Genomic DNA, 24,665 nt, shown 5'->3' with positions numbered 1-24,665 from the left:
AAGACACAGCACTCCGAGTATGGTCCGACCAGTGCAGAACAGAGGAGTACAATGACTTCTTGTGATCTTGATGCTTTGCCTCTCTTAATGCAGACTAAGATTGTGTTGGCCTTTTCAGCAGCTGCATCACACAGCTGGCTCAAATGCAACTTGTGGGCCGCTAAGACACCTCGGTTCCTTTTACGGGTGCAGCTGCCAAGCTGGTTCTTCCCCCCAGCCCGCTCCTGTACTTGTACATTTGATCTTTCTTGCCCAAATACAGGACATTAAATTTGTCTCTGATGAACTTGATCTTGTTGGTTTGGGCCCAGGGTTTGAATCTGTCCAGACAGAATCAAAATTCAAAACTGTCTGAACTGCTAGTATTGTCCATCTTTGATTCTGCTCCCATTAAGGGATCCCTGCAAGTTGAATCCTCGAGTGGATGGGTGGGTCATTTTTTATTTCAAATGCATCTGCATATAAGTGAACATTCTGCAGGGCCGTCCCGTCCACAAGGCAGACCGAGGCGGTCACCTGGGGCACCAGTTTTGGGGGAAGCCTAAACAGTGCCGGGATCTAGCATTGCAAATTATTCTCTCTGCAGGAACATAGGAAGCTGCTTTCTACCAAGTCAGACCCTTGGTCCATATTGCCTACCCAGACAGGCAGCGGCTTCTCCCAGGTTGCAGGCAGGGGTCTCCCTCAGCCCTATCTTGGAGATGCTGCCAGGGAGGGAACTTGGAGCCTTCTGCATGCAAGCAGGCAAGGGCTCTTCCCAGAGCGGCCCCATCCCTGAAGGGGAATATCCTACAGTGCTCACATGTAGTCTCCCATTCAAATGCAAACCAGGGTGGATCATGCTTAGCAAAGGGGACAATCCATGCTTGCAACCACAAGACCAGCTAACCTACTCCTTCCTGCATTGCACCCCTGAGGTACTGCACAGAATGTAAGACGCAATACTATACCGCCTGCTCCCCAAAGCGCCTACACATCCTAGACCCCCAAATCCACAGTTGTCTTTTCTCATTGCATCTCAGCCCCTATTAAAAAAACAGCTCTCCTTGTAATCTGCCCTCGCTCTCTGGAAGAGGAATTTCCCGCCTCGGCATTGGATTCCAAAAAGAAATGGAAAAGAACTGGATTTCCAAATGAACCGCAACATCCCTTCATCACTGAAGTGCAAAGAGCTTTGCCCCCCATAACAGACTGGGAACTCTCTCCCACTGGGCCCCCAAATCAGTGCAGGCTAGACATTAACTGGTTAGCCACTCGGGCTCCTCCAGTTAAAGCGGGGACTCCCCACACTTCTTGGCTGCGCTAGGGGGCACCAAAGCAAAAGCCCCAGGCCAGCCCCGACACCCTGACATCCCCCATGCTGGTCAGCCTAATCCGGAACTGTTGAGAATACATTTTCTGGGCTGTTAAAGAGCGCAGGACAGGCGACGCCGCGACTGTAAGAACATGAGTGCAGCAGGTGGAGAGGAGAGAGGGTCGGGCAGAGACCCCTGGCATGAGAACGGAGGGCTTTACAAGCATGTCCACACCTGGGCAATCTTGCAAGGCACGCTTGGTCTCAGATGTATGGGATTGCTCCCTGCACAGAATCACTGCGTAGCAATGCAAAGATTTCTCCTTCCCGGCTCTGAAGAAGAGCTCCTACGGCTGAACTCACTGCACTGGGCCAAATTAAGCCCTGGGAGGGCATAAAGAGGGAAGTGGAAATGATGGAGAACGTTAAGGACAACCCTCCCCCAATCTATCTATATCTATTTATCAAATCTGTACACCGCCCCAAACTTTCATCTCTGGGTGGTTAACAATAGCATAAAACAAGTTAAAACCTACATAACACTTAAAACAATGTGAACAATTTAAAAGTCAAAGCAGATTGAAACTTAAAAAATTAAAAAGCTGACAAAGCTTGGGTGAATGCCACCATATTGGGGGAACAAATGCTTTCCAGTGGCACAATCCACTAGTCCTCAATGTTTAATTTCTAAAGAACAACATGACCAAGCATGAGTCTGTCTCAAAATCACACCAAACGATCACACTCTGCAGGTCATTTGGTGTGGTTTTGAGTCAGGGTGCTGCTTTGGCGTATTGTGTTTTAGAAATCAAACACTGAGGACTAGTGGACTGTGCCAAAGGAAGCCTAGAGTTCACAGATAGAAGCTGGTCAGGAGAGGAAGAAAGGAAAAGCACTCTACATATGCTGAAAGGCACTCCCTTATTACTGCTTTTCTGATGCTAGGACTGGATCCCAACTCTATGGGCAAATTTCTGGAGCCAAGCCCTTGAAAAGCTGCACCAGAAATGGAGCAATGTTCAAATCCAGACATCGGATGGTCAGATTTGGAGGAGGCCTATCCCCCCGCCCCACTTCCTCTGCGTCTCGGAGTAGGTTTTGAATCGGGAGTTGATGCCCTGCACGCAGGAGGGCCCGGGTCGACTTTCCAGTCAAAAGACTCTCCGCTCCGGGGTAATGGGGAAGACCTCCCTCTGCCTGAGATCCAAGGAGGTTTTCACGCGTGGGGTTGAAATAAGGTGAAAGGCTCTGAGTGTGCTGCTCAGAGATCAAAACATCAGCATTCGCACACGTGCATCTGAGCATTGTTTACTCTGACTGGCAGCAGCCAAGGAGGATAGGCAGCACGGAGTCAGATGGACCAGGGGTCTCATTCAGCACCAGGCAATTTTGTACATGCAGAAGACACGCAATGTGGCAGCTTTCTTGCATGCACCTCTATACGGAGGCAAACTCCAGAGACCCCCAACTTTCTAGTATCTAAGTTTCCATGCGGCCCATGTTGACCTCACCTGATTTCCAAGAATCCTAGGCATCTTGCCACAAAACAAACATTGCATAGAAACCCACCCACCCCAAATTAAACAGGATCCAAAGAGTTCCCTCATCTTCTCTAACGCCAGCCCCACAGGAAGCCAAAGTCCAGTTCACACTTTGCTAAACCTCTCACCAACTTAGGGCAACGATTTTGATATTTTGCATCTGGGTGGCACGCCCAGACGGGGGCAGGTCCCAATTAAATATAATTTCACCTGACACGTGAAAACACCCTAGGGACTGAGAGACTCCTCACCTGTGCCCTGCGGTGAGCTCCAAGACTAACCTGAGTCAAGAGCTCACGTGTTGCAGCAATGCCGAAATGTCGGGAACAGAGGACGCTGCCATATGCTGAGTCAGACCATTAGCTCAGTATTGTCTGCACAGACTGGCAGAGGAAGGTGAATAGAGCGTGTCACGGGCTGCAAGGCTGGCTGACACCTTGCAGAATGCTGACTGCTGCCGGTCAGAGCAGGCGAGCTTCAGCTCAATGGGCCACGGGTCTGACTCAGTGGAAGGCAGCTAGCTATGACTGAAGAAACCTTCTTAAGAATGCCATCCGCGCATCAGATTTAGCCCAGGCACCCTCAGGACTGCCCCTTCCTCAGTGAGGAGCACACCCCTGCCCACCCCACAAATGGTAGCCAAAACCCGAGGGGCAGCATCTTTTCAGAAATATGGTCTGTCCAGGCGGAGGTTGGGAGGGTAGTGCTAAAATGGAAGACAGAGAACCATTTTTAAATGGATCTCAGCCTGTGATCATTTTCTTTCCATGTCTCCATGGGGTGCATGATGGACACAATCCACCAAGCTCCTTTGGGCTCCCTCTGCCTAAATCCAGCTTTTCTGTCTCCTATGAAACTTCCACTTGACAGCCCTCATGGACCCATAAAGAAATGCGACCCTCTCTGAAACAGCCCGCCTCCTCTCCCTCTGCTTTCCCGGTGGGGTCGCTTGCCAATTCTTTCTTATCAGCCACGCTCAGTGCCTGGGATAGCAGCTGGAGCTGCTTCTCTCCATTCCGCCGGGAAAAGGCTCGCTTCTGATTTTCACCGACCAAGTTGCTCTAAAAAGCAGAAGAGCAGGCCAGGGTGGCTCTTTGGCTGATCAGTTGGCAACTTTCTCCCAGGGGCAGAAAAATGCAATCAGTTTTTATCACGGTCACTTGCAATACCACCAGGCCTTTAGTTAACAAGGTGTAAAGTTTATACGGATCCTGGTTTCTGATTTGTTGTAATGACTTTTAAGTCTCCATGCATCACATAAAATGCTCAGAGATGTGTTTATTGGGTGGTATAGAAATAGGCTCAACCAACCAACAAACCACTGTACAAAATATAGGCTTGAAAACAGGGGCGTAGCGAGGGGAAAGGGGCCCGTGGAGAAGGAAGAGAATAGGGATGGGGGGAGCTGGGGGGGGCCCTCAGAAGCTGGGGGGGCGGGTTCTTTGAACCCATCTGCTCAGTTATTGCTACACCCCTGCTTGAAAATGAAGCAGAAAGAAATGGAATCAATTACCACCACTACACAAAATAAATGAGAGGAAATCTATGTTCATGAGTGACTCTCTCTCTCTCTCTCTCTCTTTCACATTCTCTTCCTTCCGTTCTCTCTCCACTCCCTCCCTCTTAAGTCTTTCTTTCTCCCCCCCCCCACTTTTGTGCCTACCCGACAAGACAGCATCGCTCCGCCAAGTACCACAAGTGTGTGACAAGTCAACTTCTGGCGGGTTTTGTTGTTGCCGTTGTTAAAGGATGCTGGAGACAAGAGACCCGGAGAGAGCCCGGTCCGCGCCCTTCTTACCTCTGAGCCGGAGTCGGCGCCCTTCCTCTTCCCAAAATGATCCTCCTCCTCCTCCTCCTCCTCTTCATCCACGGAGGGGCACGCCAGGTAAGGCGAGAGGCTCCATCCGGCGGCGGGGACGCCTCACCTTTTCATGCCGGGCTCTTCGGTGGCCCCGTCATGGGCGAGCAGAAAGTTTGCCTCCGGCGCTTCTGGGGCCCGTGTCCATCTGGGGGGCTGGCGGGGAGGGGGCTGCTGCCACATGGGGGGGGTCTCTGCCTGCGCTGCCTGCCGCGCGCCCCGGTGCCGCCTGGCGCGCACCGACCTCGCCCGGGACACACCTGGAGGAGGCGCCCGCCCCGGCCGCTCTTTATACCCCCCCTCGCAGCAGGCTGGGTCCGGCAGGAGGCTTCCCATTGGCTACTGGGGTGCCCCCCCCCTCATCAATATTAACAGCCCAGCGCAAGGATGCCATTGGCTGGGGAAGCATTGGGGAGCCCTGAGCCGGGAGGGGAGGGGGGCTGGAGGAGAAGGAGGGAGGGGAGGGGAGGGGAGGGGGCGGGGTGGGGGTCCTGGGGGAGCGGCAGACATCTGTTCAGCATGCATTTTTCATAAAGAAGACATCGAGAGGGGGGAGCGGCATGGAAGAGGGACGAGAGGCATGCGGGGCGGGGGGTCATTGGGATGGATTTGAGGGACACTCTCTTCCTCCCCCCCCCGCCCCCCAGGCTTTTGTCACCCCAGCCCCAGTGGAAGCCAACTCAGCCCTGAAGTCTGACAGTCGGGGCCATCACGGTCTCCTCTCCACGGTTTGCCAGGCTGTGCCCGCCTGGAGGGTGGGCCCAAGTGCCAGAGAGGCTCTGTCTTGTCCCGGACTTGGGGAACAGTTTGTTGTCCTCCTCCTCCTCCTCCTCCTCCTCCTCCTCCTCCTCCTCCTCCTCCTCCTCTGCCATGCTTTCTTTCCAGGGAAAGCAAAGGGATTGCCCTTGTGGCAATCTCTACAACAGCCCTGTAAGGTAGGACTGTTCTCCTCTCACGTTATAGTTGGGGACTTGGAGAACCGCTGCCGGTCAGTGTAGACAAGAGACCGAGCGAGACAGACCAAGGGTCTGGCTCGGCGTAAGACAGGCGGCTTCCTTTGTTTTGGGGATGGGGCCATAATTACTCAGTGGAAGAATATCTGGTCTGCCCCCACTTCGGTCCCTGGCAGTGTCTCCCGGTAGGGCTGGGAGGCCTGAAACCTTGGAGAGACGCTGCCAGTCAGAGTGGACAATAATACTGAGCTGGATGGTCCAGTGGTCTGACCTGGAAGAAGGCAGCTTCCTAGGTCTCTAAAGCCTGAAAAATACAGATACTAGTACTTCTATGGCATACATTACACTGTGAAATTTCAGTTTCAGACCCTGTGATGTTGGGTTTCCACTGCCCAAAGTGAAGCCGTATTGGGTTGCTGTATTCATTTCCATTTAAAAATAAATAATAAAAGAGGTTTCTTAACCGGTGTAATTTTGTTTCCGCATCAGGGAGATTTGCAAGGATGATCATGACCTTTGCTTCACTGCAGAAGCTCCAATCCTGCACAGCCTCACAACAACCCTGCGAGGCTGCCAGTGTTGCCTGCTCTCTAGGATAGGCCTGGCATCTCCAGGAATCAGCACCCACCTCCCGGTGACTCTGCAAAGCAACCCCAGAGACTCAAGTGGCTTGAAATTGTGGGAAATCACAGAAAATGCGGCGGGGGGTGGGACCCCTTTAGTCAGAGAATGTAACCAGCCCTGCTGGATGAGGCCAAAGCCCCATCCTGTCCAGCAGCCAGCCACATGCCCGCAAACAAGTTGACACCACTACTCCAGAGCTACTGGGATGTTGGCGTGGAATGGAGATTGTAAGCTCCTGGGGGCAGAGACCTCTCTGGCTTCTCTTGCCGTGACAGCTCTCTGCAAAATACCAGGGACGGGAATGGGGGTGCAATGAATGCATGGGTTGTTCCGGAATGAACCTGGAGCCCTGAGCACCTAGAGAACGTAAGGGTGGTGTGCATTTCAGCAGAACCCCCCCCCCGACACACACACACACACACACACACACACACACACACACACACACAATTCCGGGAGAGACTGTCTGGGAGGCAAGCGTCAAACTCTGGCTCTGGGCGAGAGTTGCTATGGGCACGGTGGAGGTTGCGAATGTGCTGGGGGTGGCGGTGGGGCGGGGTGGGGGGAGAGGCAAGCCAAGGGAGCCGTGATGGCAGGCACTGGAGAGGGACCATTTGGCAAGAGGCAACACGACATATTGCACAATCCACTGGGGACCTTGGCTGGTCTGTTCTTGTCAGGCAGAGCAGACGGCCTTAACCCTTCGAGGGCCGGCCGGGCTTCACTCTGCACTCTCTCCACACTTGATTCCCCACCCGGGAGCAGACGGGGGGGGGGGGGGAACCAGCAGAGGAGAGAGAAGTGGGGTGCCTCCGATCCTGATCATCCTTGCTATCCTCCACAACGTGCTGCCATCAAAAACTGGGAGAGGGGTACGGATCTCCCCCCTGCCAAGGAACAGGGAATACAGGAAGCTGCCTTATGGGCTAGTGGTCCATTTAGCTCAGTACTTCTGGCACAGGCTGGCAGCCGCTCTCCAAAGATCCAGGCAGGAACGTTCCCCCAGGCCTACCTGGAGATGCTGCCAGGGACTGAACCTGCAACCTTCAGCATATGACGTTTACGCTTTCCCACTGAGCTACGGTCCTTCCTCATATATAGGCATAGGCATCTGCCTTATACTGAGTCAGACCACTGGTCCATCGAGCTCAGTGTTGTCTACACTGACTGGCAGCGACAGTCTCAGGTTCCAGGCAGGGGTCTCTCCCAACCCCACCTGGAGAGGCCGCCAGGGAGGGGACCGGGGGGGGGTCTTCTCCATGCAGACGCTCTTCCAACAAGGCTTGGTCGCCAGATCCTAAAATGCTCACAGGTGGTCTCCCATCCAAATGTGGAACAGGGCAGGCCCTGCTTAGCAAGGGGAGGATGATTCCTGCTTGCTCCCAGAGGACCTGCACGACACCCCGGAGTGAGGTCGGCTTCTTCTCGGCTTGGAGCGCGGTCCCTGGGGAGTCTTTAGAGGAACTGTGGAAAAACAGACGGACACCCCATGGAAGGGAAGCCGCGAGGAGGAGAGATGGACGCAGCAGCTGCGGAGGCAAATCTGCTGGGGCCCCAGTCGATGCCGTTTTTGGCAAAACAGCCGGGTTGGTGGGCAAAGGGGTTATAATAGGAGGGTCTGGAAAACCGGGAGGGGCCGCTCAGGAAGCAGGATCCGAAGGGGGGTGATTAATCAGCCGCACGCTGTGGGGTTTGACAGGGGCCTGTCGTGGTTCCAGCACCACCCGACGTCTTCATTAACGGCCTGGGAGGCAGGCTGAGGAAGAAGAGAGACGTTCCGGGGGCACCCAAGGGGAGAAGCGGCAAACGGGGGCGAGGGCAGGATTCAAGGTTCAGCACAGGGACAGAGGAAGCTGCGGCCGTATACGGAGTCAGACCATTGGTCCAAGATGCTCAGGATTGTCTACACTGACTGGCAGCAGCTCTCCGAGGTTCCAGGCAGGACTCTCTCGTGGCCCTTTCTGGAGATACTGCCAGGGAGCTTTTGCACACAAACCTGCAGATGCTCTTCCCTTGAGTTATGGCCATGGCCTGCATTTCCGAAGGGGAATGTCTTGCGGTGCTCACATGTTGCCTCCCATCCAAATACAAACCAGGGTGGGCCCTGCATAGCAAAGGAGACCATTCCTGCTCGCTCCCCCCCAGGACCAGCTTCCCTCCCCAAAAGGCCTTGAACACCAACCCTTGTGTTTATGGAGTTGTGGTCCTACCGCAAATGTTGGGAGGTTTTCATTTGTGCCCTCTAGCCTGCCCTTCCTCCACGGAGCCCAGAGAGTGGTGTCCTTCGGTTTGTTTTATCTCCACAACAACCCTGCGAGGTAGGTTGGGCTGGGAGATAAGCGGCTGGCCCAGAGTCACCCAGCGAGTTCCATAGCTGGGTGGGGATTTGAACCCGGGTCTCCCCAGTCCTAGCCCAACCACGACCCCATGCAAGGCCACTAAGCCGCCAGACCAGCCTTGTCAGGACTAGCCGGCTGTGGCAGCAGAAGTCCAGCGCTCAGAGGGAGGCTGCAGCCAAAGGGCCACACCCCAGAGTGCCTCCCCTCCCGGCCCCTTTGCCTGCCTGCCCCGGCCTGCGCTTGTCTTCCCTTCTCCGCTGCCCGGCTCCCTCTGCCCACTAGGCCTGCTGCCCACTTTCACCTTATTTTCCTCGGGTCTGCATGTGGCCCCTGACAGACGGCCGGGCGACTCAATATCGCCGCAATCTGTTGCGACTTCTGCTTTCAGGTTTGCACACAACGCGCACACACACCCCAACACACACACACACGCCAGCCGCCACCCATGTCCCCATTTGCTCCCGCCCGCCCCCCCCCCCGGTGCCTTTGTTCCCTCGAAAGCCAACGAGTGGCAGAAGCTCTCCGTCCTAATATGGCCCTAATCGAGTCTGCCCTAATCGGATCCAAGCTAATTATGCTCCGGTCCCTTCTCTGCGGCGGCGGCGGCAGCGGCGGCGGCTCAATTGCTGTCCATCTGTCCCCCCCACACCCTCTGCCGTTCCAGCCTTTGTGTCCGTCCATCTGTCAGCTGCAGGCCTCCACCAGCCCGGCCTTCAGCAGCTCCTCCGTCTCCGTCTCCCGCTCTCCTCTCTCCATCAATCCACTTAGCCTCGGCCCTTCTTCAGCCCCTGGCCCATCTGCTCCTCCTGGGAAACCCCCGGCCGGTTCTCTCCATCCTGCTCGATTAGAGTCGGCAGGATGGAGAGCTGGCAGCCCGGCCGGACGCAGACATGGCTGGAGAGGTCGGCGCATGGGGCAAGAGGTCACCGGCCAGCCACCTTCTTCCGCCCAGTGGAAGAGCGCCTGCAGGCAGAAGGTTCCCAGTTCCCTCCCTGGCAGCATCTCCAAGAGAGGGCTGAGAGAGACTCCGGCCTGCAGCCCTGGAGAAGCCGCTGCCAGTCTGGGAAGACAATACTGAGCTAGATGGACCAAGGGTCTGACTCAGTAGATGGCAGCTTCCTCTGTTCCTAAAGGAACATGTTTTAATTACATTTATCAACCCACTCGTCTATCAAGACGTTCAAGGCGGTGCATATGAGTCCCACGCCTCAGGTGTCCGCACCACGACCCTGCAAGGCAGGCCACTCGGAGACTTGGTAAGCGGCCCAAGCCCACTCGGCCGCTCCGATGGCTGAGTCGGAATCGGAACCCAGGTCTTCCTAGGTCCTCCTCCTCCTCTGACCCTCTAACCCCTACCCCCCTTTGCCCTGCGGGGCCCAGAGCCTTTGCCCTCCCCCCACAACTCGGAGACAGCCAGGCCCAGCAGCCGGCTGAGGAACGGGAAGTGTGGGCAATGCCCAGCTCTGCCAGCAGCCGCCGCGGGCCCCCTTTAGAGCCCAGGCCAACCCCCCCCCCGCCCCCCCTGCAGCTTAGCCCTTTAAAAAACTTAATAGGCCAGCAATAAATCTGAGAGCGCCCTGAACCTGGGAGGGCAGCGGGGAGAGGAGCGGTCCCTTCCAGCCATGAAGGGGGCAGCCGCAGGAGGCCGGCATGAGGAGCTGGGCCTGGGCGGGCTCTTTGCCTCCCTGCCAGAGCCAGCCTGGCCACAAAGACGCTCCGCTCACTGCCTTCTCCGTTCGCTCCCATATGTTTCCCCTCAGGGCTGGTGGGGGGGGGGCAGCTGTGGTCCCTCCCCCCCCCCCTCCGCCCGCCCCACCTTCCTTCTGCCCTGCAGGGGAACAGCTGAGTTCAAAGGTTGAGAAACGCAGCAGCAGCAGCTTCGTGCATGTGCCGAGGTGCCCACGGATGCTGGGGAGGGAAAGCAGGAGGCGAAACGTGTCGCCTTAATCGATCCTTAGCGGCTCTGGGTGGAGTAGTCGCAACAGCCCTGTCCAGACAGGCTGTGGGGCCGGCGTGCCGTTGCCTGCATACATGCACGACCCGTGCGTTGGGGTGAATGGCTGTACCTGCGTTCCTTTTAGAAGTGAACCGGGGTACGCGCCCCACGCAGGAAGGGCACGGCCGTGCCTGCGTTCCGCGTGACAGAGAAAGCTGGACGTCTCTTCCAGGCTGGACGGCCACCAGTCAGGGATGTTGTGACAGGGATGTTGCTCCGAGCAGGGGTGGGCTGGACGAGGAAATAGATTTCTCGTTGACCGTATGGGGTCAATTTGGGTCTGAGAAAGAGCTTCTGCTGTTTGGGAATGATGGTGTTAAAAATCTGTTGAGAACAATAGGTTAAACGGTTCAGGGTTTCTGCTTTTTAAAAAGCAAACAAAACTTCATGGCAACTTTCACTGAGTGTGTAAGAGGTGTAAGAGGTACCGCATTCAGCGAACTTCCGTGGCGGGCTTGTGGATACACAATCTGCTATCTGCAGGTCACTGGGCTTTATTTTGCACAAACCAGCAAGCAAATTATTCAAAATAGAAGTAGATTTCTTTTTCAGACATTTCATTGGGGAGAAAGCGCATCCTTTTCTCAAACATACTCTCCTCCACCCAGAAAAATGATGTGTTTCTGATGCCACTACAGAACTCAGGACATAATGAAGTCAAGCTGGAGGAGAAATGGATGGAGAAGGGAAGGGAAGGGAGGTTGGGGCGGGGCAAATTCCCCCGAGAGGCAGTCTTCACTCCAGTCCTCCACTAAAGGGCGTCTTTGCAATGATGCAACCTTCAGTGAATGTTACTCGGCACCTTCTGAAAATAAACAAGGTCTGTGCTCACCTGTAGGGGCTGGGGAGGGAAGGAGGGGGCTGGGTGGCCTCAGAGGGGCTCTTGACTCGGTCAGAAGGCATTCCCTCCTGACATCCTATGGATGAAAGCAGGCATAGGGAGGTATTACATGCAGAAGGTGCCAAATTCCCTCCCTGGCAGCATCTCCAAGATAGGACAAGATTTATTTATTTTTTTAATAGGACAAGATTTTTTTATTGAACCAACGAACTACCAAAGCATACAGTACGTTGCAAAGCGGCTGAGAGAGATTCCTTCCTGCAACCTCAGAGAAGCCGCTGCCAGTCTGAGAAGGCAATACTGAGCTAGATGGACCAGTGTACAGTGTACACAGGTATAGCCATTCATTCCCATGTTATGTTGAAGGCAGGTATAGAAGGAAACGTCCTGTCTGTCTCATACATTTGAAGGGCCTGTATCTAGGTTCATTTTTCAAATAAACCTAGGTGCAGTCATTCACACAAACACGTGTGTACACCCATACAGTGTAATGTCTGAATCGGGCTATTTCTGTACACTTGTATGAGTGTTCAACAAGTCTGAATAGTGCTAGGGAGAATCTGTACACAGGTACAGTTCTTCACATGTTACATGGTATAGCAGTACACTTATCTGAATCCTGCATTTGAACAACTCAAATCCAGCTTCACTTTCAAAATGAGTGCAGGCACATTCCTTCACACCGAGACACTTGTACAACATATTGTCTGAATAGAGCTAAAGATGAAGAATCTAGAATCTATCATTCTTTTAAATTGCTTTAATATTTTAATGTATTAAACAATTGTAACATTTTTAATGTGTGGTGTTTTACTGTAAACTGCCCAGAGACGTGAGTTTGGGGCAGTATGTACATTTGCTAACTAAAATAAAGTAATAGAATTTTATTGCTGCAAGGGACATATTTCCCATCAATAAAATGGGGGGGGGGGAATTGAAGTTGAAATCCTACAAATTTCAATCTGTTCTTTTAATTCCCTTTTGTAAGCACATTAATAAAAAAATGTTCATACATATTTAATTTCTTGAATTTTCCTATGAGTGTTACCGACACAAAATGACTTTGCCCGGTCAATGACAGGCCCCACCCTCCCAGTGATGGTCTATTTCATATCAAGGCTCCCATCCTAAACCATTTTTCTTTGGAAATGTGTGCTGATGTTGATGGAGTTAACCTTACCAAACTTGCACCCAATTTAAATTACCAGGATATGATCCAACAATGGGTCCAGAAATAGGGAGGGGAAATTATTTGCCAGGGGTGGGTGATGGGGCACCACACTGGCCCTCCTCTGGCATCAGCTCTGCTGGAATCAGTCACAAATACAGGATGTAGATCTTGCAAACACCTGATCTAAGACCAAGGCGGTCAGCGCCGTTTGGAATATTGCCGGATTATTTGGATGAAGAATATCAAGGCAGCTGCTGGGAACTGAAAGACGATATATGCATAGATTTAATTTCAGCCAAGGTGTTAGTTGTTGCTGTTATTTAAATAGCTTCCTCAATGCGCATGGTACTGCTAAAAAAAAGAAGACAGGTTTACAATCTGTTAAAACCTAGCTGGTTGGCCTGGCCTTCCAGGGTTTTTAAATGACTGAAAAACTGTTTTAAATTGTTGCCCTGGTTCTCCAGGTTTTTTTTTTTTTGTTTGTTTGTTTTAGTGGTTTGAATTGTTTAATTGGTTTTATTCTGTTTTTATAGTTTGATTTTAACTGTTAACTTGTTTTAATTGTTTTGACCTTCTTGTAAACCGCCCTGAGCCATTTTGGAAGGGCGTTATATAAATCAAAGAAACAAACAAACAAACCCAAGGGGAACAAGGGTATACAAATGAAATGAAATGAAATGAAATCAAATCAATAAACAAACTTTACAGAGGGGAAACAGAGGAAGGTGTAAGGAGGACAAGAATATGAGATTTCATTTAAATGTACTTGAACTTAGATACTGTTTTAATTGTTTTAATTGTGTTTTAATAGTTTTAACTTTTTATTTTTAATTATTAAAATGTTTTAATCTTTTATTGGCTGTTTTTATTGTTTTGTAAACCGACCGGAGAACTTGAGTTTTGGGCGGTATAGAAATGTAGAGGTTTACCACTATCTGGGTTAAACTGGGTTGAATTTGGTTATATTGGATGGCTTACTGTGACTGGGAAGGAATTTGTCTGCAATGTTATCTGAAATAAAATTCATAAATTGCGGGGGACGGGACCCTTGAATTGTTTAAATGCACAAACATCCATTTCTTTTCTTTACACAAACACACACTTCTCTGTGAGTGATGCAAAAAAAAAAAAGCTGCCTATATAGGGACAAGAAAGATAGAAACATCTAAATTCCATCTTCTAGAGAAGGTACGGTAGATTGGTTTATAATTTATCAAGAAGTTGTCACAGGAAACCCCCCCCTCCTGGATTTTGGAAGCCATATGTCCTCCCATGGATTTCCTCCAGGGAATTACCAGAAACAATATAAACGGGAGAATCGATCCAAAACAGGGCAGAGCACCAAAATCTGAGGGAGCATTTCCATGTCCTGCCCCCTCTAAAATGTGTGTGCGAGAGAGAAATAAAAATTTGATCAAAGGTTTAGAGAGGGAATGAGTGCGTGGATGGGTGAGGGTCTGCTTTCCTAATTAGGTTTCACCCACCCCAGTTTAAAATTGATCAGATATTGTGCATGCATATTTTTAGCGGTGTTTTCACCAGAACTCTACTGGAAAGTAAAAACAGAGCTGCAAGGGTTTTTTTGTTGTTTTTTTTAAATTTTCTAAACATTTGAGAGAGGGAGGGCTTAAGAGGCAAGTACCGCCCCACTGTACCCCATAGATGACACCCCATCCTTGTCGTCGGTGGTGACACTCAAGGTTCTGGTCCCCCAGCTCCAAACCCAAACAGACGCATCTTTTAACAAGGGCAGAAGAAGCCGCTTCCAAGGCGGCTGCCACACTGCAAAAGAAAATTGTTGACTCTCTGCCTGCTTTTGAATAATTTCCCCTGCTGCCGCCACTAATTACCAAAGCAAAGCTAGTCTGGTTGAAGGGAATTCTCCCATGAGCCCAAATACCGGGTCACAGATCAGCAAAGATGGTAAGGTGGGGGACAGGAGGAGAAGCATGAACCAAGGAGGAAAAATTGGAGTGTGTCTCTGTGTGTGTGTTTTCAGGAATTAAGTAGCACATGTCTTGGTTTTAACAATTATATTTGTCCTCTCTGGTACGTACGTACACACACACACACACACACACACACACACACACACACCCCTTCCTCTATCATGGTCTTGAAGAAATAAACCCCCCAACCCCAGAGCTGGACCGCCTGGCCAACCTTACAGGCTTGTTGTATGGATCAGAGCAAGAGAAGGGTTTCAAAGCACAATAATGCTTTAAGGCTGTACAAATGGCTCCACGTACTGTTTGTGCCCTGACAAGAGGAGGTTCGGGGCATCATGAGCGGGTGGGCCACAGGGCACAGACCCCCAATGAATGGCTCAGAGCCCCGAATCTCATCAGCCACCTCCCTCCTCCAGGACCTCTTCCAGAAAGGACCCACAATTCCAGTGTGGGTCATCAGTGCACCTGCAGAGATCGCGAGAGAGCACTCCTGGCCCTGCCCAGCCGGCGAGTCGGTGTATCGACTCGTGACGGCCCACAGAGCCCTGTGGTTGTCTTTGGTAGAATACAGGAGGGGTTTGCCATGGCCTCCTCCCGCGCAGTATGAGATGATGCCTTTCAGCACCTTCCTAGATCGCTGCTGCCCGACAGAGGTGCTTCCCATAGTGCTGAATTATTATACTGTAGATTCTTTCAAAATATACATAATTAAGCTTGGGGCGGGGGGTGGGGGGTATGGTTAGAGATGTAAATTTTCCAGAACTTTGAAGTTATGGGGGGGGGGAACCCCTTTCTTCCCATTTTTGTTCTTTTGAAATTTTGGGGAAAATTGAAATACATGCAATATTTTTTCCCCAGTGTCCTTTAGAGGCCTGAAGTCACAGAAGTTTCTGCTTCTTCTAATCCTTCATTTTTATCATCTTAAGGACTTGTGAAACCTGAATTGCCCGGATTGAGACACGCCGCTCTACCTTTTCACCTGTTCCTATATTTCTTGGTCTGGTATATTTCCACACAGAGACCAGTTTCTTCCCCATGCTGTAGGAGACGGAGGCATCTGAAGCAAGCAAGAAGCTTGCGCGAGTAAAGGCCAGAACACATTTCCTTATGTGAAGTTATCTGAACACCTTTTCTTAAATATATATTCAGAATTCTAGACAAAACTATTTCTTAATTCTAGATATGGTTACACCTAATCATCAGGACCAACACCTTTTAAGTACCAAGCAACACCCGTGTGGGTCATCAGTTGTGTGATTACAACTCCCATCACAATGGTCTCAGCCAGTGCGGCAGGGCATGATGGGAGTTGTAGTCCAATGTATCCCATGTTTGGGAGCCTCTACCTTACGACAAGCCTGTCAAGTCAGTCTGTATGATACTCCCCATAACCCAGAGAGGCTAGCCCAAGACAAGAATTCACCTCCTGAGCACCTGGCAGAGATCTGAACTCAAGACTCAGTGTCTTAGCTGTTCGGCCGTTCTTGATTTCTAGGGTGTGGGAACCTTTGGCCTGATGCTACAGGGCTCTCCCCATGCTCCGGACTTGACCAGAGCCTGCCCCATGGTGGGCACTTGCTAGAAGCCCCCCTCTCCATCTCCGACACAGTCCAAAGACCAGGTCCTACGCAGGGTTCACCCACCGCGGCTTATTAGCATTAGGAATGCTCTAATTCACGGAGGAAGTCTGGGGAATAGGAGGCCGGCAGCTCTCCAGCTGTGTTCCTGGGTGTGTGGAGCTTCCAACCCCTTTGGCAGAACGGGCAGAGGAGAAAGCCCCAGCGCTCTGATCCCTGCTTAACACACACACAAACACACACACACCCCAAAAACTTCAGCTGCAAAGGGACTCACCTGGCGTCTAAGCCCACAACACGCCCTGAAATCACCAGAAGCTAAAAAGGAGCTCGTCCCGGGGGAGGGGGCAGCGGAAGGGGTGCCCGGAGGCAGGGTGGCGTAGTGGTTAGAGCAGGGCTAGAGACTTCGGGCCCTCCAGCTGTTTCTGGACCGCAGCTCCCATCACCCCCAGCCACGGCGGCCAAGAGTGAGGCGACACGACGCCTGCAGGACAGCTTGCTACCACCTGTGCCTTCCGAGGAAGACCCTCATCAGGGCAACCCCCTCAAGGCAGGGCTGTGGGGAAGTCAGTGGGAAGACCCCGGCCCCGAACGCACACAGCCTCCCCTTGGAGAATTAAACTCAGTCGTAACCCGGTGTGTGTGTTTTTAAAGTCTTGAATATTATAAGCGCACACCTCTGAAGGCCAGGTGAGGCTTGGAGCTCCCTGCCACGCCCTGTGCAGGTGCCTCCATTGCTGCCCCCCCCCGCTTTCTGGGAGCTGGCCGGTGAGGTTTGGGGCTCTGAGCCATTCCACTGGGGGGCCCATGCCCCATGGACCAGCCCCTAATGAGGCCCCTGCATCAAGGGAGCCCAGAGCCGCCGGGGCAGGGGTTTCTCTTCGGAGCAGACCAGGCTGCCTTTTCCAGGCTGGGCAGCCTTTGGGTCCCAGCCCGTCCCTCTGCTGCTCAGTTTCCCGCAGCCAGCAAATGGGGGGGTAGCGAGAGCCGACTGTGCCGTCCGCGGGGAGACCTGTTGGCCGTCCGTGGAGTGATGGAGGCACAGACAAGCGAGGCAGCTGCTTCCAGGCCTTGCCAGGCAGCAGATCCAAGGGCTGGGAGGAGGGGGAGGCAAGCGGATGAAAGGCCTCCTTCCAAAGCAGTAGGAAACACACACACACACACACACACACACACACACACACACACACACACGCACGCACGCAACCCAGGGAGACAAATCCCCAAACTGAACCGATTTCAGGAGGGGGACGTGGCGAAGACATCGGGAATGGTGCAGGCAGCAGGGCATTTTTCTCCCCCTCGCACACCACACAAGAAATTGGGGTTTTTTTGCTGCCCGTTTCATTTAAGCAAAGAAGGGGCCCCCCTCAGTCGAACAGAACCCCACAGCCAAAGTCCAAAGGGGGTGGGGGGCGTGGGCTCCCGACAGCAAACCCAGCAATGAAGAACAGGGCCATTTCTTCACACCATTCCACAGAGTGTGTCACTGATGCAAGAGACCTGCGTTTTGGGCGGCATACAAATAGGTTATGTAAATATAAATAAATAAATTTCGCTAGACACTCTTCAAGCTGCACTGTCTTGAGGACTAGCAACTTGCTTCTTTTCTCCCAACGACCAAAGCAGAATTATCCAGAAAGTCGAACTGGACATTCCCCGGCTTCCGCTTCTTTCCCTGCTTTCCCACCCAGCTCTGTCCACCTTCTGAACTTGCCAGTTTGCAGCTATGAGGAGAACCGGCCACTTGCATTTCTCCTTAACGTCAAACTAGAGAAATGTTCACCAGTTTACATTGCTTTTCCTGCTTTTCCCCCCAGCTCGCTTTAGAGCAAGGGCTGCCAGCCCTTCCCACAGAGACATGGGGCTCAGATGCAGGCTCAGAACATCCCTGGGGTTCTGTTTATATCACAAACGCTCTATTTAGGCAGAAACTGCTGTACAGTGTAAGGAAAAAGCTGCTCCCCAATGCCCGCCCGCCCCCCCCCCCCGCCAAAAAGCCCTGGAAAGAAAAGCAATAGGATCGATAGATTTAATTTGTAAGTGGCTTTTTTTTTTAATTAAACCAAGCTATTTATATCATATGTACAAAAAAATTCTAATTTTTTTTTTAAAAAAAGGATATTTTACACCCAGCATCCCCCTACCCAGCCCCTCCCGGTCACTCTTTATTTGCAGACCCGCAGATCGAAGGATGAGAGCCATTTTTCCTTCAACTAATCCGGATCTTTTGAGAACAAAAAAAAGGGAGAGGGGAAACCAGAGACGGAAGGAAGTTCCCCATCCACCCCAGACCCTGGAGAGGCTCTTCCCAGCGGATGACCAGCCCCCGTCCCTACAGATGGGTGCCCGGTGCCCAGGGGGACCCCTCACTGCACTCCCTCTGTATATCCATGCACAAGGATCCTCAAGGACCTGGACTGGGGGTGGGGGGGCCACACGGGGCCGCCTGCTTCTTCTGAAGCTTGGGGAGGGCATCCCCTTCTCTTCCAGGGCCCACATCCGCCAGGGAAGAGGTTCCAGTGTTCATCTACCTGCAGTTCTGTCCGTCTCTCGCACACACCTGTGTTTAAGCGATTTGACCGAGATTTGCTAGGCCAGTCGGTTTCAATATGCCACGGCTCCGGATTCCCCCGGAGTGGTAAAAAGCACGTCGGCTTTGGCGTTGATGAAGTAGGTGGCGACGAACGAGACGATCAGGATGGCGATGCCCACGATCAGCGTGACGATCTGGGAGGGAGAAACGGGCCGCGGTCGGGAAAGGCGGACGGGGCCGCAAAGCCGGAGCGCCCCCAGGAACCCACCTTCTCCCGGCGCTCGTGCAGAGAAGCGTCTTTGAAACTGGCGGAGGGAGGGAGCACCTACTGGACACTATGAAGGAAAGACTACCAGTGCTAAGTTTAGAACAGGGGTCTCCAAATTTGGGCCCCCAGGGGTTGCTGGACTACAACTCCCATCATCTCCAGCCACAGTGGCCACTGTGGATGATGGGAGCTGTAGTCCAGAAATGTCTGGAGACCCAAGGTCGGGAAATTCTGATTCAGAGATGTTGGCCCACCTATGAAGCTGGCTTGCGTACAGGAACATAGGCAGCTGCCTCAGACAGAGTCAGACCATTGGTCCAGCCAGCCGAGTCTTGTCAGCACTGACTGGCAGCAGATTCGTGCCCTGAGCAGGTGGGCTGGACTAGATGGTCTCCAGGGACCTCCCCTCTCAGCTCCAACAGCCGCTGAACTGCTGGCACCCAAGCCCGCCCGGCAGGCCCTCACCTCTAGCTGCTTGCTGGCCACCAGGAAGATCCGGGCCTTCACCTCCTTCCAGCGGCTCTCCGTCCATGTGGAGTACTCCGTGGAGGCCCAGTCCCGGAGCTCAAAGGCCGGCGAGGAGGCCGGGGTGAGGCGGACCGTCGACCGGACACAGTAGGGCTCCCGCTCGGTCGTGGAGTTGGGGGCCAGCCTGCCCTGCACCCAGAGGTACTCGTACAACTGCAGAGAGGACAGGGGAGGAGACGGAAGCAGAGCGGGGTTTGCTGGGCCCAGACCCCACTTGCTGGGCAGAGTCTTCTGGGGCGGGGAAACCGCCCGGGGAAACCCAGGCATGGAGGCTCCCAAGCCTGCAGGGCACGGGCAGCAGCCGCCACGGAGCCAAACCCTGGGCCCACCTAGCTCAGGGTTGCCTTCACTGCCTGCCAGCGGCTGCACAAGGTTTCAGAGGGGAGTCAAAGGAAGGAACCTAGGAAGCTGCCATACGCTGAGTCAGACCCTTGGTCCATCTAGCTCAGGATTGTCTTCACAGACTGGCAGCGGCTTCTCCAGGGTGGCAGGCAGGCATCTCTCTCTCAGCCCTCTCTTGGAGATGCTGCCAGGGAGGGAACTTGGAACCTTCTGCTGGAAGGTCCATGGAGTGGCTCCATCCCCTGAGGGGAATCTCTTCCAGTGCTCACACATCAAGTCTCCCATTCCTATGCAACCAGGGCGGACCCTGCTTAGCTAAGGGGACCAGTCCTGCTGGCTACCACCAGACCAGCTCTCCTCTAGTCCTTCCCACGTGCTGTCAGGGAGTAAACAGGAGACCCTCTGCATGCCAAGGAGACCCTCTGCCACTGAGCTAAGACCCCCCAAAAGGGGGGACAAAAGGGGTCTCTCCATCTAGCCGATAGCAGGCCCGCTCGGCTTCTGGATGCCAGCTGCTTTGGGACTACAGCTCCCCTAGAACCCAGGCACAGCGGCCAAGAGCCAGGGATGACGGGAGCGGCAGGAGGGCCGAGGTCAAGCAGGCCTGGTCCAAAGCCATCCAGGCTGGCGACCACCGACAGACCCGGCCTCCGTGAATTGGTCTCGGGCCCCTTTGGAAGCCAGCCAGGCTCGTGGCCGGCACCACATCCCACAGGCAGAGAATGCGACCGATTAATCGTGTGCTGTGTGGAAGAGGACGGAGAAGACTCATAGACCGCTTTTCAACAAGAGTCCCCAGAGCGGTTTACGTAGATCTAAACAAAACAAACAAAATGGCTCCCTGTCCCCCAAAGGGCTCACAGTCTAACAACAAAACCTAAGAGAGAGACCAGCCACTGCCACTGGAGGGCTGCTGTGCTGGGGATGGAGAGGGCCAGTTGCTCTCCCCCTGCTTAATGAAGAGACTCGCCACTTTGAAAAGGGGCCCCAGCGAGCAGGGGACTTCATTCGGTCAGTCCTCAATGTCCTGGCCATCCGTTTCATGGGATGAGCCCTGCCCTGAGTGTATCCACTTCCTCTACACCATGCACGATGGGATAGACCTCCACCTTCTCCCCCCCGCCCCCAGTGGGCTTTTTTCTAGACTTGGAAGGCCCAGATGTTGTTGCCACGCCTCGTAAGGCTCCAGCCCCTTCCTCCCGGGCCCTTCGAAATGCTCGTCGAGGGCGCCCAGTTCAGTCCCTGGCATCTCCAGCAAGGACGCCTGGGGGAGAGATGCCCCTAGAGAGAGAGGCTGGAGCAGATCGCAGGAGCCAGCAGCAAGGAGGCCGAGGTGCCTGGAGTGGGCGGGAGGGGCGGAGAACCCAGGAGAACCCAGGAGAACCCGGCGCGCACAGCCCGAGGGACAGGAAGCCGCCCACTCACGCCTCGGTCGGACTTGGCGGTCTTGTCCAGGCAGTCCTCTTTGGTCTTGTTGATCTCTTGGCCTGTGAGATTGGCCAAGACGTAGTGGACGAGGTGGGTGGCGTTCACGGGGCTATTGACAGCCGTGTAGAACTGGAGGGGGTTGTTGACTGGGTGGCGGGGAGAGAGAGAAGAAATGAGAATGAATGAATGAACGAATGGACATGACCAATACAACCAATATCTATATACTGCTTTTCCACAAAAGCTCCCAAAGCGGTTTACATAGATCTAAATAGATAAAGATGGCTCCCTGTCCCCAAAGGGCTCAGAATTTTATTATTTATTTATTTATTTAGTGCATGTTTATACCGCCCTAATCCAAGGTCTCAGGGCGGTTCATAACAAATAAAAACCGTAAAACACTCATCAAAAGCAAAAACAAAATTTTAAAAGCAAGAAGTTGAAAACGCAGTTTGAAATTTTAAAACAATATTCTAAAAACAACACTAAAACAATCAAAAAGAGTATCAGTTAAAAGCCTGGGTGAACAGATGAGTCTTTAAAGACTTTTTATAAGTTGTCAGAGATGGGGAGGCTCTTATTTCACTAGGGAGTGCATTCCAAAGCCTCGGGGCAGCAACGGAGAAGGCCCGTCCCTGAGTAGCCACCAGACGAGCCGGTGGCAAATGCAGACAGACCTCTCCTGGTGATCTCAACTATTTTATGATGATTTTAAAAAGTAATAAAAGAGAGACCCCGGCAAGAGTCACTGGAGGGATGCTGTGCTGGGGATGGAGAGGGCCAGTTGCTCTCCCCCTGCTCAACAAAGAGAATCACCCCTTTAAAAAGGGGAATGAATGGGGCGGGGGGAGAGGAGTGCTCTCGCAAGAGCTCCGGCCCCCAAACCTACCCCCCCACCCCCCAGACCCGCCTTACCCAGAATCACTTTGAGTTCTGGCTTAATGATCGACTGGAACCAGGAGTTGTTGGAGCGAACCAGGAAGCCGTACAGCAAGCGCCCAACCTGGGGAAAGGAGGATCCGTCCCATCAGGGCTTCCGGCGCGGGCAAAAGGTGCTGCGGGGCCAGCAACAAGGAAAGGGGCCAGCCTGGCCGCTGGAGAGGCACGGGTCTTCGCCGAAGCGAGTGGCCCGTGCGTGGCAGGAGTCCCTTCGGGAGCAGAAAGGCTGCAGAAGGCCAGCCTCCCCAGGACCCCGGCTCACCCGTCTCCAAGAACTCAGCTTCGAGCTCGACTGCACGGTCGAAAGGCCCACGCCTGGTGCAAAGAGGCAGCGGGACATCTGGGGGGGGGGACGGGGACGGGGACGGGGGAGGGCTGTGGGTTCTGTGGCGATGTGGAGGGAGGGGGCCAGAGCCGGGGTCAGCCCTCCTGCCCAGTGGGAGACATCCTGCCGGGCCCAAAGCTCAGGGCAGAGGCGCCTCTGACTTGCACTTCATGGCCGGGTCGGAAGAGCCAGCCTTTCCACGCTCGGCAGACCTTCTGGAGCGCTCGTTTGGGGAGCAGAGGGCAGGGAGCCCAGCTGGGGGTGGGGTTTTTTTTGCTTTTAAGAGAGAGTTGGCCCCTGGGGGAGACGGAGCAAGAGGCCACGTTGTGTCCACAGACCAAGGAGAGACACAGAGAGAGAGAGAGAGAGAGAGAGAGAGAGAGAGAGAGAGAGAAGGGGAGCGCACAGACAGCTCGGCTGGGCTCTGGCGCCGGGCCCCGGGTCCCATCTGCTCCTACCGTCGCTGGATCGGCCCGGATCTCCGCAGGGCTGCCGCTTCCCCCCGCAAGCTGGTAGAGCGCACGGGCAACCACGGTGGCCACGTCTGCCAGGGGCTGCGGGAGAGGGAAGGAGAGGGCTCTGCGTTAATCCAGACAGGCAGGCCCCGCGCACGCCGCGCCGGCCAAGCCGCCCTCCCGCGCCCGTCTGCACGCCGGCTGCCGGCAGGTCTCTATGGCAACCCAGCCAGCGAGCCCCGGCCGAGCGGCCGCCCCCCCCCCCCCGAGCCTCTTTCCGGAGGACAGATGGGGACGGCGCTCGCTGGGCGCACACGGGACCTGGGAGGCGTTCGTCAGGCGGCTCAGGGCTTCCTCGGGGCTCAGCCCCTCGAGGTCCTCCGCAGGCAGGATGTTCTCCAAGGTGTCGTAGATGCTCTGGTAGTATCTGCAAGGAGGGAGGGAGGGGGAGGCCTGGTTGGCGAGGGGAGGGCCGGGCACTCCGGAGCAGGCCCTGCCGGGCGCAGCTGCTGGGAAGCTTCCCTAGGGAAAGGGGGGGGGGTGCTGGGCCCCAGCCAGCAGGCCCACCCCCCCACCCCGTGTTTAATGAGCCTTGGTAATTAACTTGGCCCTTCTGCAGCTTGGCCGGCCGGCTGCAGGGGAGGAGGGAGGAGCCCGGCAGCGCACGCTCCCTGAGCCTGGCCTGGAGCTCCTCAGAGGCAAGCCCCGGCCGTCCAGAAGAGAAACAGGCCTTGGGGACGCAGCGTGGCCCTCGGCGGGCACGGCGTGGCGGCACAGCCCTCGGGAAGTGAGACGGAGGGCTCCGCGGAGGATGCGTCCGGGAGGTGGCGATGGCCACGGGTTCGGAGGGCTTTCAAAGGGGCTTGGAGAAATGCACGGAGGACGGGGCTATCCATGGCAGCTAGTCGGAGGGCTGTGGGCCACCTCCAGCCTCCAAGGCAGGATGCCTCCCAGTTGCAGGGGAGTCACAGCAGCAGGGGAGAGGGCCGGCCCCGTTCAACTCCTGCCTGTGGCTTCCGGCGGCATCTGGTGGGCCACTGGGGGAAACGGGATGCTGGACTAGAGGCGGCTCCTAGAGAATCCAGGCCACTTGGAGGGGGCAGGCCCCGGCGAGGAGAGCAGCGGACGAGGGCAGAGTCAGTGACCAAGGAGGAGAAGGGACAACGCGGAGAGGCACCCTTTCCAGAGCCCCGTCACTTGCGGCCCTGGCACAACGGGCGGACGCCAGCCCTCAAGGGTAACTTGTAGAGCGCTTGAGGGTCTCATGGCTGCCGGGCTTAGGGCAAGCTTTCGAGGAAGGTCACTAGGAGCCTCGTGCTGCAGAAGGAGCCGCTTTCTTAAGGGCAGCCAGCGGGTTCACCCAAGAGGAAAGGGATTTGAACTCGGGACCTCCTAAGGACGTAAGGAAGGTTCTGCTGGATCAGGCCAAGGCCCACCCAGGCCAGCAGCCTGCCTCATGTGGAGGCCAACCAGCCCACAAATACCACAAGGAGGCAGCCGTGCCCCCTCCTTTGGGGGCTCCTGAGTGATTGATTGATTAAGTGCCGTCAAGCCGGTGTCAACTCTTAGTGGCCACATAGATAGATAGATTCTCTCCAGGATGATCTGGTCCATCTAGTCCAGCATCCTGTTTCCCCCAGTGGCCCACCAGATACCGCTGGCAGCCACAGGCAGGAGTTGAAAGGGGCATGCCCTCTCTCC

At 54.3% G+C, this 24,665-nt stretch overlaps 1 protein-coding gene across 5 annotated transcripts in view; it reads right to left on the bottom strand.

The window, feature by feature from the left end:
• Nucleotides 1-11,608: 11,608 nt before the first annotated feature.
• Nucleotides 11,609-24,665, bottom strand: part of NCSTN (nicastrin) — a 36,054-nt gene continuing 22,997 nt past the window's right edge. The window contains exons 12-18 of one of the 5 annotated variants that reach the window (XR_008312317.1): nt 23,286-23,391; nt 22,968-23,063; nt 22,161-22,248; nt 21,243-21,391; nt 19,413-19,628; nt 18,678-18,873; nt 11,609-17,646 (exon numbers count right to left, since the gene is read on the bottom strand). Coding sequence is in view for 3 of the 5 variants with exons in the window: in XM_053278711.1 (XP_053134686.1) it covers nt 18,751-18,873; nt 19,413-19,628; nt 21,243-21,391; nt 22,161-22,248; nt 22,968-23,063; nt 23,286-23,391 (778 nt within the window). In the remaining 2 variants the exon portion in view is untranslated. Of the gene's footprint in view, nt 17,647-18,185; nt 18,874-19,412; nt 19,629-21,242; nt 21,392-22,160; nt 22,249-22,967; nt 23,064-23,285; nt 23,392-24,665 lie in introns of those variants that run through there. The other 4 variants (XM_053278711.1, XR_008312318.1, XM_053278712.1 and 1 more) reach the window with 4 other exon arrangements.

This window comes from Hemicordylus capensis, chromosome 14 (assembly GCF_027244095.1).
Source record: "Hemicordylus capensis ecotype Gifberg chromosome 14, rHemCap1.1.pri, whole genome shotgun sequence".
Taxonomy (NCBI): Eukaryota; Metazoa; Chordata; class Lepidosauria; order Squamata; family Cordylidae; genus Hemicordylus; species Hemicordylus capensis.
The sequence above is the reverse complement of the archived record's forward strand: the minus strand, read 5'-3'. Positions and strand labels throughout refer to the sequence as shown.